The sequence below is a fragment of the Phodopus roborovskii genome, unplaced genomic scaffold (assembly GCF_943737965.1).
Source record: "Phodopus roborovskii unplaced genomic scaffold, PHOROB, whole genome shotgun sequence".
Classification (NCBI taxonomy): Eukaryota; Metazoa; Chordata; class Mammalia; order Rodentia; family Cricetidae; genus Phodopus; species Phodopus roborovskii.
The window spans coordinates 882,571-896,195 of NW_026126574.1; the positions used below are offsets into that span (position 1 = coordinate 882,571).

Sequence of the window (13,625 nt, forward strand, 5' to 3'; positions counted from 1 at the left end):
ATGACTGTTTCTGAGTTTCCTTTTCCTCAAAACCAATATAGGGTATTAGTTATGGCAGATATTTTCTAATTATTCTGCATCTGTTGAGATGTTTTTGAAAAATCTACCTCTCCTTTAACTTATGAGCACAGGTGGTACAGTTTTTAATCTGAGATACTTGGGACCAGATGTGCTTTCAGAATTTGGGGTACCTTTACAGACTTCATTGGTCGAACATTTCTAACATGAAAAGTTCACATCTAAAATGCTCCAAAATCTAAAATTTATTGAGGGTTATATAGGTAATCCTATCTAAACATTTGATTTTGGGTATCATGTCAACAGGCATGTTTGTTCTTAATAGTGTTTGCTTTACGTATTTTGAAACTCTTCGAAAGGACAAGGGGATTGTGTTCCTTTGGTTAATTTGATTGATTAATCACTTAATCATTATGAATAACTCTTTATCCCTGATAGTATTTTTTGCTCCGTTTTCAAAGAAAACTCTGGTAGAAAAAACTCTCTACCATCCAAACAGCAAATTTTTGTTGGTCATGGTGTATGGTTTCAATTTTCCTCAAAGGCATTTATTGACTGCATTCTTGGCATATTATCATAGGATGTTCAAGACTATTTACTTACTCCCCAGGACTGATGCCAGGATTTAGGTTTTCAAAAACATGCTATGTTTCAGATAAAAAGTGGTTCAAGGGCCACAGACTCATCTGAGTTTCATCAACCTAAGCCCAAATATTTGGACTTGAATTTCAGACTTTCTATCTATGCTGTCAATCCAATTCTACAGGATCATTTTATATATGGGAAAACTAACGCGGCACTAGCACAGGAAGGTCAAATGGGCAAATTTTCTTTCATTGGGCAGAACAGATTGTGGCAATAAGGTAAAAGAACACATTTGCTGATACTAGGACACCATGGCTTTATAATCTTCACACCTTGTTTTCAACTACTTGGCTTCAAATTTGTGATATATTATACCCTTAGGGGAAAATAATCAAATGACTTCTCTATTCTCCAGTTTTCAAAGCTCTGTGGAAGTTACTACATTTCTAAATTACTTGCCCATTCATCTACAAAAATGTTACTAATTATTTCAGCTGTCATAATTATGTTCAATTTTCATTGTGATTTTTTTTTAATCACATTTGTTCTCAACTCCACTGGGCTTAAATATATATGTATACACATTAACATATATGTGTTTGATTGAATACTTTCAGAACATACTTTTAAAAGTACTTTTAGGAAGTTTCCACTAAGCCCAGTGCTGGGGATCAAAGTCATCCTTTGCACATGTGAAGTGCTTTTCCCCTGAGCATAATCAGCCTCATAACTGTGATACTAAAGAGCACAGGTTTTAGAATCTCCATTTTTATTTGGTGATTTCTGTATAATTGTTTCAGTTGTTCACGCTTGAGACACTCAGTATGCACCAGGCTACATGGGAATTACTAATAGTCACATGTATGAAAGGCTTGGAAAATCAGCACGCAATGGATAAACTTAAAATAAACAATGTTCAGTTTTTGTGCAATTAAGATACAGTTGTAAGTTTTCCAAGCTACTGTTAAAGGACCCTTTTGGTTTTGGAAAATAATACATGCATAGCATAGGAGAGAAAACCAATGTCCTTTTCATTCTCAAGGGGTGGTGAATATACAAATGATGCCTATACAAATGACAATGCCATATGAAGCAAATTCCACTGGTTACTAATCAAGTATGCAACCTCTGTGGCTAAAAATAGAATTCTGTGACCTCTTTCAAAACACAACTTTTCTGTGGATGAAGGTTTGTTTTGGGCCCACCAGAAGCTTTTAACATAAAAAGGGTAGGGGAATGCTTGAAGAGGAAGCCATGCAGATAACCAAAATTCTCCAGCTTCCTTTTCTTTCAGAACTGAAGATGCTTTCAGTTTGCTTCTTCCTTTAATGAGGACAGAGAAGCCTTACATTTCCAGAAGTTCAAATCATACACACAGTAGGTTAGCACCTCAAAGTACTAAATTTCTAGAGGTAGAAGTAGAGGGATGTTTTCTTGGTGTGGTCTTGATGAGGCCAATATGTCTATTTGGTCAGGCTAACCATGGGAACCACTCTTGGCTCTGGATTTGGCAGAGCAGCGGCTTGTCGAGATATTCAGGACAATCACTGTGGAGAGAAATTTATCTTATTTTTTCATCCCTTTCTGTCACACTGATAAAACACTGTTACTAGTTTTATTTTGGATGGTCATAAGAATTTAGGAACACTGTACTTCAACTAAAATAAATTCTGCCATACTCTGAGCTATAATTACATTGCAAGTCAATTGTTACTTCCACCTTCTTACTCATGCCCAGTCCACAGAAATCTCTTGGATCTACTTAGTACAATTGGAAATTGCACTCTGAATACTGTCGGTGAAGCCAACCTCTCACACGATAATCAATGTGATACTCTTACTGGTCTCTTAGCTCCCAGTGCTTCTTTCCCTAGCCTCTCTTCACAGGCTTGGCCCTAAGATCCTTTTAAAGGTTGCTATCATCATACTGGGCCACCGTTTGGCTCAACACTTACCTGCAGCTCTTCATTTTATTCAAAGCCAAGTCCCTTACAAAACCCCTCTATACTCTATGCCTCCTTCAAGCTAGCCAGTCTTCCTCCACATACACTATGACCAACCACACAAGGGTAGCTACATGCTACCTCTTCTGCTCTTTCCTCTGTGAGTCCCATCCAAATGACCAATTTGAATATACACACACCTGCACATATCGAGAGTCTCCTAGTCTTTGCCTTAGTTTCTCCACAGTATTTACTCTCCAACAAGGAATCACCCAAATGTAGTTTCTGAACTTTCTCACTAGTGCCCAGGTATCACTGATGCCTTGTGGAGTGTTAGTGTTACTCCTGATGCCTTGTGGACCAGGGTCTACCCCTTTGTGAAGAACTGCTTTGGCAATCTCCTCTTTGTCTCCTGTTCTTTTTGATAAGCATAGGGCTAAGCCACTAAAATGTTAGGGTCATTAGACAAAGTATCTCTGACAGCATGGAACTCAGAGTCCCACTGCTGGAGTTTCTGACTGATACAGCTGAGGAAGCACCTGAGAAATAAATTTCTAACAAGCATCCTTGAAAAACACTTATAACATGTGCTAACTTTTGTTGAAGATGGCCATTTCCTCCCCAGTAGAATATAAACTGAGGCTGACTTTATTTTCTGCCATTTGCACAAAGCAGCAGCTTAAAAAATACATGTTAAATGAGTGCAAAGCACATCAGAAAATGCATCCCAAATTAAGGGGAGAGGTACATACAAAGACATTAAATATAGTTCAGCCCCTCATGCAAGAAAATATTTCCTGATTATTTGGAAAATAAATTATCATTCATATTTTACATTATTCAAAGCATCTGAATGAATAATCAACATGGATAGAATGCTACTGTGTGCTAAGCACCTTGCACATGGCATTTCATGCATGTCTACAATCAGATACTACTGCTGTCCCTTCCATCTTACAGGTAGGGGCTCTGGGTTGTAGCAATGTACTTCATGGTTGTTTCCTTACCTGAATATGCTCTGCCAACAGGGAGTGAAACAGGAAGTTACAGCTTTACTTCCAATGTGCAAACATGTCCAGGCTTGCATTAAATTTTGCTATACCACATTTATGCCTGTTGAGAAGACCAACCATACAAGAATGTTTTGATTCTGATGTTCTATAAAACCATAGCAGAGCACTGGATTTACAGATAGAAATGCTGAGCCAGAGTATGTTTATTAGTACTTTCCAGGAGATGTATGCCATGAATTCTTTGTGATGATGTTAACAGTCAGTAAATATATCCATTCTATAAAACTGAACAATAATATACTAATGTGGAGAAAAACAGACAAAAATAACGAGTTAGTGACGTTTTTGCTCTCAAGAAGGTTAGAATAAAATTTTTCAGTTGATTTGTTTCTTAAAGGGCTAGATAGTAAACATTCAGACTTACAAGCCATATAACTCTACAATTGTGAAAGTCATCCACACAATATATAAACAAATGGGTATGGTGTCATTCAAATAAGACTATATATGATAGGTGAAGTCTATAGGTCATGGCCTGCTGTCCCATGTTAAATATAAACTATTGGCCATGACCTGCTGTGTCCAATGTTAATAGAGCCTATGGGCTATGGCCTGCTATTCCCTATGATAAATAGAGTCTATGTCCCCTACTAAAAAATTCTAATCCAAATGGCATAAGCAAAATGGATGAGATCCTTTTAAAGGTTTCAGGTGAACTTGTCAAATTTACCTTTTAATTAAAAACATGTAATAAAAATAATGTTTCTATCATGCAAATCACAACATGGTTGGCTCTGGGGTACATTCAAATAGTTAAAAAGAATCCTTGTATTAGTGTCCATAGGGCACACCTGCAGGTGGTAGAAAACTCATAAACTTAACCAGGAACTAAAAGTCTTTATCCCCACTCAACAAGCCCATAAGAGCAGAAGAGAATCTTTACGACACTAGTTTGCTAGCATTTGAACAAAATTCTTTTCTTCATTTTCTAATACATGAATCAAGGGCTGCTGAAGGACAGTAACCCACTGTGAGTGTCTGTGGGTAGGAAGAAGTCACTGGAAGCCAGTGTTATTTTTCAGTGATAAAGTTATTTTTCTTCCTCTCTACCTTGTATTTCCTTCCATGACCTTTTATTTTTACTGAGTTATATCTAAATATGAATATAAATTGCATGTATTCTCTGTGATCATTTACCATTTTTGAATGTTCACATTTGCCTTACAAATCTTATGGAGAAAAAAAAGCCAGGAACTCAATCCAGAATATTCTGGCAATCTTTATTAAAAGTTTTGAATATTACAGCAACATAATACGGTTTGTTTATCCAAATATTACAGATTTTTCAAAAACTTCCTTTAGTGTATATAAATTAAGAAAGCTTATACCCAACATGATTTTTTACGGGGACATTTTCATTTTTTGAAGCAGCGTTGATGCTAACATCAGCTCTATGTACTCAGGGATAACTGGATCCACTAAATGGACAATGACAACTGGCTGAGCAGCTGAAGAATGCCTCTCTAGGAATTTGAAACACACAGGAGTTGTCTTACTCAGTGGAACTGCAATCTTCTGTAAACCATGCTCCCAAAAGCTGAGGAAAGTGTAAGGAGTGTTGTTAGTTCTGTAGGCCGAAGGAGCATGACTTCTACTGCAGAGGCTTCACTCTCTGCCTGTTGTCAGAAGCCTGAGAGCCTTCTGGAGGTTCTGCACAGCAGTGCCCACATCTTCGTACTGTAGAGCACTGCCAGCATATTTGCAGTACTTCTGAGCTCTAGCAAAATCCTCTGGTGTCAGGCGGATATCCCCTAAAGGAAGCACATTCAAATACATCACAGATTACACACACTGTGCTGCTCCTTTGGCATCTGTTTACACTCAAGATGAAACAATACATTCATGCTTATGTAAAAAGATCAAGCTTCCTTTGTTACTTATATAAAGCAGGCACACCGCAACAAAAATAACTTAGATATATACACTTTCTCATCAGTAAGTAACAAACCAGAAGTCTTTATTTTAGGAAATTAACTGGGAGGGGAAAAAAAAGACTGGCTGTGTGAAAAAAGAAAAGCTGTTTGATGTTTATACTAGAATGCTGAGCCACTCTTCATGGAATACCACAGACAGACTAAATCCTTCAGCCGTTATTTGAGCTAGAATATAAATATATCCTCCAATACAATGGGAGGAGGGGGTGACATACTCTATGCTGAACATTGTCATTTTTTAAGCATTAAAATAGTCTACATTTTGCTTCATTCATGTGAAAAAAAACCCTTAAGGTCATCCCCCCCAATTCTTATCATTAAAATGTACAACAAAACATGAAAATAGCCATTATAAAACAATTCTTCAAAATTTATTTCCAGCAGTTTTCTACTTACAGATGTGAAATATGCAAGAATTCAACTAAATAATTTGGGTAAAAATACATTATTTACTTAATCTAAGACACAAATGTCTGCATATATGTATTTCTACAGTAAGATAAAAGCACAGTGTTTTGTCTTTGGAGAAGAAACAAATGGGTGTTTATTTATTTTTGGTGCGGAAAATGTTGAGGATGGTAACCTGGCTAGAAGGCAGAAGCACAGGAAAATGAGCAGGCAGCAGACTTTGTTTTTAAGGCTATACTGACAGATAATTTTTAAATGGTCTTTAATTTTTTCCCACTGGTGGAAATACCAAAACATGACAGCAACTGTTCGTAGGCTCATACTAAATTCTAACCAATATTACCATCTCCCAAAGCAAGCACTGAAACACTCTATGTATTTTTGTCTTAATTAGTTCAAGGCTGCCAGCTCAGTGGCTTACTGTAATGGAAAGTCTACTTTCATTGCCACTAATTCCCTATATTCTAAATATAGCTCACAAACAGTTGAATATTAATTAAATCCCAGATTTAAAAAAAAAAAGGAGTTTACACATTTCCATAGGGTAAACATGCAGGATACTACAAAAGTCAGCACTCAACTAGCCACTGAATTAGTAAAAGATTAAAGCAATTAGATAAAATCTTTTAACAGAAAGTGTTTAATTTTCTAATTTCTCTCTTTCTTTAAAAGTAATACAACCAACAAATGAGTAAAACTATAATCATATACTTAATATTCAAGCATAATTCACCACCATTTGTTAGTAGTTTAGTGGAATTGTTTGTTATTCACCTCATCAAAAAATACAAACCTTCACTTCTGTTCACAATTTTGTCATGTGCACTTCAGTTTATGCTTTGCTTAAAAAAATATCCACTAGGTTCTTCAATAGTTTTTCAAAATAATGAATGCTCTGGCCACTTGGGTCTACACACCCTCCGAGAGAGGAACAATGTGTACCTTGAGTGTACCCTAATGTGGCCCAGTTAGTCTCTGACAGCCTCTACTCCCATCTTAGAATTTTAATGCAAAGACAAGTGACTGATATTCACCACACCTGTTGCGAAAGAAGCTCCGATGCCCAGAAATACTTCATCTTTACAGCATCAATGTCAGTTTTGTTTTGCTGATGCATCACTTACTCATTAGTAAGAGAAAAGATGCATAGTAGCAAAGTTGATTTTATTTTTATAAACTTACTCACCAAGAATGAAACTGTTTTAAAATACAAACATTTTAGCTTTGTATGAAGGTATCTTAATATTAATAAAGTGTAAGTAAAGTATTACTACCAAGAAAAGACATATAAAGCTTATGAACACACATGAGACATTGATATATGAAAGACAGTAACTAGATGATAAAAATCAACATGTACATTCATATTCAAAATGTAATTTCTAGGCATATAAAGATGTTAGGCTTATTTTCAACAATGCAAAATAATTACTTGTAATATACCATTCATTTACTTCATTAAGCAATATAATTAAGTAAAATATAAGAACTTCTAATATGAATTAAAAATAAATCTGTCACATATTTAGGATTCCTGAAAATTATCACATATAATTTCAATAGAGAAGGTAGAAGAAACAAAAAAAGGAGACAGTTTAATTTCAGGGTACCTAATCTTACACTCAGTATCATAAAACAATCTTACTGTATCAAGTAAAAGCCATTTTTCTCTAAGCACAGGTGAGAAAGCACCATATGGCCCAGGTGGCGATGACATGAGGAATCAGTACAGAAATAGAAATATGTATTGCTTTTCTGAAAATAGACCAATTTTTAGAGAGGTTCTAAGTTCACAGCAAAATTAAGAGGCATTTTCTCATAATCCTTCCTGCACCATCCCAAATACGGAGAGACATAATACAGCCTACAGAAAGCCAGATGACTCACCCTGAGAAGTTGTATACAGGTCAGGATCAATGGCTGGAATAGTCTGTGGACTAGGCTGCACAGCATTGCTCGTTACACCTGTCAATCAAAACCAGAGATGTACAGAAAGTGTTTCATCCTCTAATAAAGTATTAGGAAAGAAATCAAAGGTTGGCAATTATTTCATTGCTTCAACATTTTTTTCATTTTGATGCAGGAACAGAAAATATGAGTGCTAACCTTCACGACTAGTGCTTCAAAAATTTTTTTTTTTGGAAATTAAGACATAAATATGGAGTATCAGCCCAGCCTTTGTCCCCTATCACCAGGCCTTGGCTAGAGTCTTCTGCTGGAGCCTGATTCCTGACCCCAATGCCAGGCCCCTGCCTGTGCAGAGACCTCCTAGAGAGCTTGAACCACCCAGAGCTACAGTCATCGGACCTCTGACCCACCTAAGCCCACTGGGGAAGTATCATAGAAAGAAGGAGAGACCCCACCAACACATACTGGAAGAAGCTACGGGAAGACGGCAATACAAGAAAACACCTAACAACAGAAAGAAAAGCATGACACCACCAGACTCTAGGGAATCTACACCAACTAGACTGGAACACAACAAAGCAGATGAAGCAGAAGGGAACAACTTAAAAATTATCATCATAAAAATGATAGAAGCCCTCAAAGAAGATGTGAGAAAATCCCTTAAAGAAATGGAAAAAAAAAAAAAAAAACAAAAAAGTGGAAGAAATGAACAAATTTCCTAAGAAAAGTAAAGAAAGTACAGAAAGCCAAGAAAAAACAATTAAGCAGGTGAAGGAAACAGTTCAAGACTTGAAAACTGAAATAGAGAAAATAAAGGCAACACAAACCGAAGGAATGCTGGAAATAGAAAAACTGGGGAAATGATCGGGAACTACAGACACAAGCATAACCAACAGAATTCAAGAGATAGAAGAGAGAACTCAAGCGTAGAGGATAAAATAGAGGAAATAAATGCATCAACCAAAGAAAATCGTAAATCCAACAAATGCTTAACACAAAACATCCAGGAAATGTGGGACACCATGAAAAGCCAAACCTAAGAATAATAGGCACAGAGGAAGGTGAAGAAGCCCAGAACAAAACTGCCGAAAACAAAATCATCCAGGAAAAGTTTCCAAATCTGAAGAAGGACATTCCCATGAAAGTACAAGAAGAATACTGAACACAAAATAGGCTGGACCAAAGAAAAAAGACCCCTCAACATAAAATAATCAAAAAGACCTAACATACAGAATAAAAAAAGAATATTAAGAGCAGCAAAGGAAAAAGGACAGGTAACATATAAAGGCAGATCTATCTGACTTCTCCATGGAAACCCTCAAGGCCAGAACGTCCTGGATAGATGTTTTACAAGTACCAAGAGTCCACGGATGCCAGCCCAGGCTACTATAGCCAACAAAACTCTTAGTCATTATACATGGAAAAAACAAGATAATTAATGACAAAGCTAGATTTTCCCAATAGATATCTACAAATTCAGCCCTATAGAAAGTTTTGGAAGGGAAACTCCAACCCAAGGAAGTTGACTATGCCCACAAAGATGTAGGCAACATATAATCTCACTACACCAGAAACCAAGGAAAATGTACTCACAATACCACTGCCAACAATAAACCTAAAACAAACAAGCATCAACAATCAACACCCTCAACATTAATGGTCTTAACTCACATATAAAAAGACACAGGCTAATAGAATGTATACGAAGACAGAATCCATCCTTCTGCCGCATACAAGAAACACATCTAAGCTTCAAAGATAGACATTACCTCAGGGTAAAGGGTTGGGAAAAGATCTTCCAATCAAATGGAACCAAGAAGCAAGCAGGCATGGCTATCCTAATATCTAACAAGTTTGACTTCAAACCAAAATTAATCAAAAGAGATGAATACAGTCATTTCATATTCATCACAGGAGAAATCCATCAACACAAAGTCTCAGTTCTGAACATCTATGCCCCTAATACAAAGGCACCCACATTCGTAAAAGAAACACTACTAAAACTCAAAGCTCATATAAAACCTCACACACTTATAGTGGGAGACTTCAATACACCACTCTTAACACTAGATAGGACCACAAATCAGAAACTCAACAAAGAAACAAAAGAACAGAAGTTATGTCTCAACTGGGGTTAACAGACATCTATAGAACATTCCATCCAAAGACAAAAGAATATACCTTCTTCTCTGCTCCACATGGAACCTTCTCTAAAATTGACCACATACTATGTAGCATAACAAGCCTCAATAGATATAAGAGAATTGGAATAGTTCCCAGTATCTTATCAGACCACCATGCTTTAAACTGGAATTGAACAACACAAATCACAGAAAACCTACAAACTCATGGAAACTAAACAATGTGCATTTGCACCTGGGTCAAAGAAGAAATAAAGAAAGAAATTCAGGACTTTCTAAAATTCAATGAGAATGAGGATATAACCTACTTGAATCTATGGGACACCTTGAAAGCAGGGCTATGAGGAAAGTTCATTGCACTAAGTGCCCATATGAAGAAAACAGAGGATAGTCACATAAGAGTATTAACAGCACAACTGAAATCCTTAGAACAAAAAGTAGCAAACTCACCCAGGAGGAAAAGATGCTGGGAAATAATCAATTTGAGGGCTGAAATCAACAAAATAGGGAAATACAAAAAAAAAAAAAAAAAAAAAAAAAAAAAAAAAAATCAAAGCAACAAAGAGTTGGTTTTGTGAGAAAATCAACAAGATAGACAAATCTTTATCCAAACTAACCAAAAAGCAGAGAGTGAACATGGAAATTAACAAAATTGGAAATGAAAAGGGGAACATAACAACGGACACAGTGGAAATCCAGACAATTTTCAGGTCATGCTTTGAAAATCTGTATTCCACAAAAATTGAAAATTCAAAGGAAATGGACAAATTTCTGGATAACTATCACTTACCAAAATTAAATCAAGGACAGACAAACAACTTAAATAGACCTATAACCCGCAATGAAATAGAAGCAGTCACCGAAGCCTTTCAACCAAAAAAAGCCCAGGGCCAGGTGGCTTCAGTGCAGAATTCTACCAGAAATTCAAGGAAGATCTAATAAGCATACTCTTTAAATTGTTCCACAGAATAGAAATAGAAGGTTCATTGCCAAACTTTTTACGAGGCCACAATAACCTTGGTACCCAAGCCTCAGAAAGACACAACTAAGAAAGAAAACTACAGACCAATATTCCTGATGAACATCGATGCAAAAATACTCAATAAAATACTGGCAAACCGAATTCAAGAATACATCAGAAAAATCATCCACCATGACCAAGTAGGCTTCATCCATGGAATGCATGGATGGTTTAACATACAAAAATCTATCAACGTGATCCACCATGTAAACAAACTGAAAAAGAAAAACCATATGATTATCTTCCTAGATGCTGAAAAAGCCTTCATGAAACCCCCTTTCATGATAAAGGTCTTGGAGAGATCAGGGATAGCAGAAACATACCTAAACATAATAAGAGCAATATACAGCAAACCAATGGCCAACATCAAACTGAATGGAAAGAAGCTTAAGGCGATTCCTCTAAAATCAGGAACAAGACAAGGCTACCCTCTCTCTATATCTCTTCTACATTGTACTTGAAGTTCTAGCTAAAGGTATAAGACAACAAAAGGAGATCAAGGGGATCAAAAATGGAATGGAAGAAGTCAACTGTCCCTATTTGCAGAGGATATGATAATTTACATAAGCGACCCAATAAACTCTTCAGCAAACTAGTAGGATACAAGATAAAATAAAAAAAAACTCAGTAGCCCTACTTTATTCAGACGACAAAGAGGCTGAGAAAGAAATCAGAGAAACATCACCCTTTGCAATGCCACAAACAACATAATATATCTTGGGGTAAAGCTTACCAAACAAGTAAAAGACCTAAATAATAAGAACTTTGTGGCTCTAAAGAAAGAAATTAAAGAAGATACCAGAAAGTGGAAAGATCTCCTATGTCCTTTGATATGTAGGATAAATATAGTAAAATTGGCAATCTTGCCAAAAGCAATCTACAGATTCAATGTAATCCCCATTAAAATCCCACCTCAATTTTTCACTGACCTTGAAAAGATAATAATCAACTATATATAGAAAAACAAAAGACCCAGGATAAGCAAAACAATAAAAGAACTTCAGGAGGCATGACCATCCCTGACTTTAAGCTATACTACAGAGCTATAATTCTGAAAACAGCTTGGTATTGGCACAAAAAATAGATAGGTAGACAAATGGAATCGATCTGAAAATTCTGATATAAACCCACACACCTATGAACACCTGATTTTCAACTAAACAGCTAAAAGAATACAAAGGGGTGAGGAAAGCATCTTCAACAAATGGTGCTGGCACAATTGGATGATGGTGTGTAGAAGACTGCAGATAGACCCATGTCTGTTGCATGCACAAAACTCAAGTCCAAATGGATCAAAGACCTCAACATCTATCCAGCCACACTGATCCTCTTAGAAGAGAAAGTAGGAGGTACCTGTGAACAAATTGTTATAAAAGACTGCTTCCTGAACATAACTCCAGGAGCACAGACACTGAGATCAACAACTAATAAATGGGACCTCTTCAAACTTAGATGCTTCTTTAAGGCAAAGCACACAGTGGACAAGACCAAACGGCAGCCCACAGACTGGGAAAAGATTTTCACCCATCCCACATCAGAAAAAGGGCTGATCTCCAAAATATACAAAGAACTCAAGAAACCAGTCAACAAAACACCAAATAACCCTATTAAAAAACGGGGTACAGAACTGAAGAAAGAATTCTCAAGAGAGGAAGTCAAAAAGGCTGAAAGACACTTAAGAAAAGTGCTCAACATCCTTAGCTATCAGGGAAATGCAAATCAAAACTACTTTGAGATACCATCTTATTCCTGCCAGAATGGCTAAAATTAGCAACACCAATGACAACTTATGCTGGAGAGGATGTGGAGAAAGGGGAACATTCTTCACTGCTGGTGGGAGTGCAAACTCGTACAGCCATTTTGGAGAATCAGTATGGCGCTTTCTCAGGAAAATTGGAATTAGTTTACCACAGGACCCGGCAATCCCCCTCTTAGGCATATACCCAAATGATCCACATCCATGTAACAAAGACATCTGCTCAACTATGTTCATAGCAGCATTATTTGTAATAGCAAGAACCTGGAAGCAACCTAGATGCCTCTCAACTGAAGAATGGATAAAGAAGATGTGGCACATCTACATAATGGAATACTACTCTGCAGAAATAAATAATGTAATCTTGAAATTCGCAGGCATGTGGATGGCACTTGAAGAAACAATTCTGAATGAGGTAATCCAGTCACAAAAAAGAGGAACATGGTATGTACTTGCTCATATATGGATTTTAGACCTAGAGCAAAGGATCACCAGCGTATAATTCATACCACCTGAGGAACTAGGATACAAGGTGTATTCTTCTAAGAGAGTCATATAAAGTCCCTCACAGAAGGGGGAAGGGGCAAGTCCACCAGAGCACATAGGAAGGGGGTGGTGGCAGTGAATGGAGAGTTAATTAGGAGAAAGAGAGGGGGAGGAGAGGAAAGCACATGTGACTAGGAAGATTAAGTCAGTGTAGGAATAGATGATAGAAGAAAGAGAGAAATGGGGAGGTAGAGAGGGAGAGGGAGAGAGAGAGAAAGAGAGAGAAAACATAAAAGAGGGAGCCATTATTGGTTTGGAGAGAAAACTGAACCTAAAGAAAGGTCTAGAGACC

General features: G+C 36.8%; 1 protein-coding gene across 2 annotated transcripts in view; it reads right to left on the minus strand.

Moving 5' to 3' along the window:
• Window positions 1-5,109: 5,109 nt before the first annotated feature.
• The window catches only part of Vta1 (vesicle trafficking 1), a 57,107-nt gene continuing 48,591 nt past the window's right edge, over window positions 5,110-13,625 (minus strand). For both annotated transcript variants that reach the window (XM_051203280.1, XM_051203279.1), the window contains 2 exons: window positions 7,849-7,926; window positions 5,110-5,370 (listed from right to left, as the gene is read on the minus strand). In XM_051203280.1, coding sequence (XP_051059237.1) covers window positions 5,225-5,370; window positions 7,849-7,926 — 224 coding nt within the window. In that variant the 3' untranslated portion in view covers window positions 5,110-5,224. The remainder of the gene's footprint in view (window positions 5,371-7,848; window positions 7,927-13,625) is intronic.